At 44.6% G+C, this 4906-nt stretch overlaps 1 protein-coding gene across 1 annotated transcript in view; it reads left to right on the plus strand.

Annotated features, from left to right (window-relative positions):
• noc3l (NOC3-like DNA replication regulator) overlaps window positions 1-4906 on the plus strand; it is a 47905-nt gene that overhangs the window by 4295 nt on the left and 38704 nt on the right. The window contains 4 exon segments of the mRNA XM_083787683.1: window positions 320-448; window positions 656-765; window positions 1426-1562; window positions 1999-2102. Coding sequence (XP_083643809.1) covers window positions 320-448; window positions 656-765; window positions 1426-1562; window positions 1999-2102 — 480 coding nt within the window.

Here is a 4906-nt window from a genome sequence, read left to right on the forward strand (position 1 = left end):
TTTAGTAAAAACAGAGAGGTGTGTTTGGGTGAGCGGTGAGTCTCTTACCACCGCGGCTCAGTGACGTCATGTTGTAGTTTTAGTAAAAACAGAGAGGTGTGTTTGGGGTGAGAGGTGAGTCTCTTACCACCGCGGCTCAGTGACGTCATGTTGTAGTTTTAGTAAAAACAGAGAGTGTGCGTGTGTGTGTGTGTGTGTGTGTGTATGTTTGTGTGTGTGTGTGTGGTGTGTGTGTGTGTGTGTGTGTGTGTGTGTGTGTGTGTGTGCGTGCGTGTGCGTGTGTGTGTGTGTGTGTGTGTGTGTGTGTGTGCGTGCACAGGTCCAGGGCATGGCGCTCATAGCTGCAGTGTTCATATTGAACATGGAGCCTTCAGAAGCCTTCGCCTGCTTCGCCAACCTACTGAACAGACCCTGTCACATGACCTTCTACAGAGTACAGCACCCCATGGTACACACACACACACACGCGCACACATGCACGCACGCACACACACACACACACACACACACACACACACACACACACACACACACACACACACACACACACACTGTTGTATAACTATTAATTCTAGCCCCTCTATCTCTCTCTCTGTCTCTCTCTCTCTCTCTCTCTCTCTCTCTCTCTCTCTCTCTCTCTCTCTCTCTCTCTCAGATGTTGAGGTACTTCGGGGCGTTCGAGCTCTTCTTCCAGGAGAGTCTTCCTCAGCTCTTCTCTCACTTCCACACCTTCACTTTGACCCCTGACCTTTACCTCATGGAATGGTGAGACCTGCACGCACACACGCACGTACGCACGCACTGTGCGCGCACACACACACACACGCACGTACGCACGCACTGTACGCATGCGCGCACACACACACACACGCACGCACGCACGCACTGTACGCATGCACGCACAGTCGCACACACACACGCACGCACGCACTGTACACACGCATTGTTTTCTGTTAACTTAAAAATTTATACTGGCCCAATTTCCTCCCTCTCTCTCTCTCTCTCTCTCTCTCTCTCTCTCTCTCTCTCTCTCTCTCTCTCTCTCTCTCCCTCTCTCTCTCTCTCTCTCTTCTCTCTCTCTCTCTCTCTCTCCTCCTCCCTCTCTCCCTCTCTCCCTCTCCTCTCATCTCCTCTCCCCTCTCCTCTCCCTCTCCTCTCCTCCCTCTCCCTCCTCCCTCTCCCTCTCTCCTCTCTCTCTCCTCTCTCTCTCTCTCTCCTCCCTCTCTCTCCTCTCTCTCTCTCTCCCTCTCTCCCTCTCTCCCTCTCTCCCTCTTCTCTCTCCCTCTCTTCTCTCTCCCTCTCTCTCTCCCTCTCCCTCTCCCTCTCCCTCTCCCTCTCCCTCTCCCTCTCTCTCTCCCTCTCTCTCTCTCTCTCTCTCTCTTCTCTCTCTCTCTCCCTGTGTAGGGTTTACTCTCTCTACCTCAGGGCGTTGCCCCTTGACGTGGCCTGCAGGGTGATCGACGTGTTCTGTCGGGACGGAGAGGAGTTCCTGTTCCGCGCTGCGTTGGGACTCCTCCGCCTGAAACAGCGCCACCTGCTGGAGATGGACCTCATCCACATAGGTAGGATGAGCATAACACTTTAAACGCCACCTTGTGGCCAAAACTGGCAACGCTTGGGTACCCGGCCCGGATAATATGACTATTTCCATTTTTTTTTTGCTAGCTGAAATTCATGTAGCAAAAGCGCTAATGCTAGCGAGCTAATGATGCGATGTCTTATCGTTCTCCAGAAACGCTAATATTCTAACCGCCATGCACCGTGCGGTGATATCAGAAACGAGCTCCGAACCTCGCCGATCTCGGACAGCGCCGTAGTTTTCCGAGGAAAACGGCGTGAGAAGACTGCGGCCCCTACGCTATGCTACGCTACGTCGCGTTGCGTCCCGTCCATAGCAAACGAGGCCAATTCTAATTAAACACTGAAAATAGCGAGGCTTTTCTCATAGCGATAAAAGGTCAGAATGGGTTAACCAATCAGCATTCTCTTCTCTTCCAGTCCAGTTCCTGTCCCGCCTCCCTGACGAGGAGCAGCTCTCTGATAGGCTGTTCTCCTGCATCGCGGCCACGCCCATGCTCAGTGGGAACAGGAAGTGGAGTCAGGTCAGGTGACTCTCTCTTTTCAACGCGTTTTGGACAAAACCTCTTAACTCCATTGGACCCTCAAAGCTTCAAAGCAGCTAACTCCACCACATCCCCCCTCTCAAACTGTCTGCTAAAGCAGCTAACTCCACCACATCCCCCCCTCTCAAACTGTCTGCTAAAGCAGCTAACTCCACCACATCCCCCCCCTCTCAAACTGTCTGCTAAAGCAGCTAACTCCACCACCTCTCCCCCTCTCCCCCTCTCAAACAGGTCTGCTATAAAGCAGCTAACTAACAAAAAAACTATATTTTTCATTTCCTGAAAATTTTACATTTTGGAGTTAGGAGGTTTCCTCCAGACAGAAGAGATACATTATATATATCTATATTATATATATCTATATTATATATATCTATATTATATCTGTGACCAGATTTGACTGAGAGCCATTTAACTGCCATCGCGCAAACTCCAGCTTTTCACCAGAGGGGAAACTTTTATTTTATATTTTAATATAATAATATATCACAGGCAGACTCTTCACATACTAGAGCTGAAATTGACATGTAAATTTACTTATAAATAAATGCTTAAACATGTAGCTAGGTGTAATGTTAGAGACCACAGAAGACATGCGAATATGAAATAAATGCTTAAACATGTAGCTAGGTGTAATGTTAGAGACCACAGAAGACATGTAAATATGAAATAAATGCTAAACATGTAGCTATAGGTGTAATGTTAGAGTCCACAGAAGACAAAACTCTTCTCCCTTCTGGCTCCAAAACTGTGGAATGCACTTCCCATTGCAGTCAGAACTGCAGCATCACTCCCAATCTTCCGCCGTAGCCTGAAAACCCACCTTTTCAGACTCCATCATGGCCCATAGCACTTACCCTAACCCCTTAGATAGCATTTCTGTTGGCTTAGATAGCATTTGACACAGACTTATAGCATGTTATGTAGACAGCACTATAATTGTATTGTATATAGTCATAGCACGCCATAGTACATATGTATAGCATAGTAGTGAATATGTATAGTTTATTATGTATAGTGTATGTATAGTTTCATCATATAGATATTCCACTGTTACCTTCTTATCTTACGCATGTTTCATGATAAATGCTTTTATGTGATGTATTCCCATGCTTTTGTTCTTGCTAATGTAAGTCGCTCTGGATTAAGAGCGTCTGCTAAATGCCTAAATTGTAAATTGTAAATTGTAAATTGTAAATTGACATGCAAATATGAAATAAATGCTTAAACATGTAGCTAGGTGTATTGTTAGGACCACAGAAGACATGCAAATATTAATAAATGCTGAAACATGTAGCTATAGGTGTAATGTTAGAGACCACAGAAGACATGTAAATATGAAATAAATGCTTAAACATGTAGCTAGGTGTAATGTTAGAGACCACAGCAGACATGTAAATATGAAATAAATGCTTAAACATGTAGCTAGGTGTAATGTTAGAGACCACAGAAGACATGTAAATATGAAATAAATGCTTAAACATGTAGCTAGGTGTAATGTTAGAGACCACAGAAGACATGTAAATATGAAATAAATGCTTAAACATGTAGCTATAGGTGTAATGTTAGAGACCACAGAAGACATGTAAATATGAAATAAATGCTTAAACATGTAGCTAGGTGTAATGTTAGAGACCACAGACGTGAACCTTTCAAGCCTGTTTTCTCAACTGTTTCTCTGCAAGACATATACTCTATAGTATAAGCCATATCTCCAAAACTGGTGGGTCAAACTGAACAACCAATATGTCAATTTGAAGCTATATGCTTTCATATGACATGAAAAAACTAAAATTAAAAAAATAAATCCAATGGCAGTCCCTCAGTCAAATGTGGTCACATTTGTTCCACAACGCTCTGTGAGTCAGTCAACATATCGCAACATGACATTTACTGGATAACACACCTGACAAACGACTAACATGTAAGATGCTTTCTGATTGGTTAGAATAAATTAATAACTCACGGTTTTCTGCCTCCCCCCCCCCACTCCCCCCCCCCCCCCCATTTCCTCTACAGGTTTTAAACAGAGACCCCTGAGAACAGCTGATTAGAGAGAGAGAGAGAGAGAGAGAGAGAGAGAGAGAGAGAGAGAGAGAGAGAGGAGAGAGAGAGAGAGAGAGAGAGAGAGAAGAGAGAGAGAGAGAGAGAGAGAGAGAGAGAGAGAGGAGAGAGAGACATTAAGAAGGGTACTGCATGTGTATTCTCTCTAATGTGAATCCATATGCACTGTGTTCTGTACCTACACTATGGTGTTTAACCCATTCTGACCTGAGATCAGATTCTATAAAATGTCTTCTATACATCCTGACAGTTTTCTGAAAAAAGCTATATGTTTCTACGTCAGTCGTTCTTCAGTCGACTTTTCAAAAAATAGCAGACCTACAAGCTCATAGCGCGCCACTCGGTGGCGCGCTATGAGCTTGTAGATCTGCTATTTTTCAATAGCTAACGCATAACGTAATGCTAACACCAAAACGGGTTCCCGCCCAGAATGGGTTTTAATCTGATCCATAGCACTCTTACATTAAATCCTCGCCCCAGGGATTCAAACCTAGCTCTTTAGGGGAAACACTGTGTTACCAACATTAGCCCCTAGACCAACGTGACTCGTTGTGAGCTTGTAGATCTGCTGATTTTTTTTAGACCAAATCTATTTTGAGACCTATATTTTGTCTGATATTTATTTTTTGCAACCTTTAGTCATAATATGTGGCCACTTTCACTACATGTTTTAACTTTATGGATCCAGCATTTGTCTCAAATAAATCATCTCGGGGTTG

Source organism: Protomyctophum parallelum, assembly GCF_964188405.1.
Source record: "Protomyctophum parallelum genome assembly, chromosome: 17".
NCBI lineage: Eukaryota > Metazoa > Chordata > Actinopteri > Myctophiformes > Myctophidae > Protomyctophum > Protomyctophum parallelum.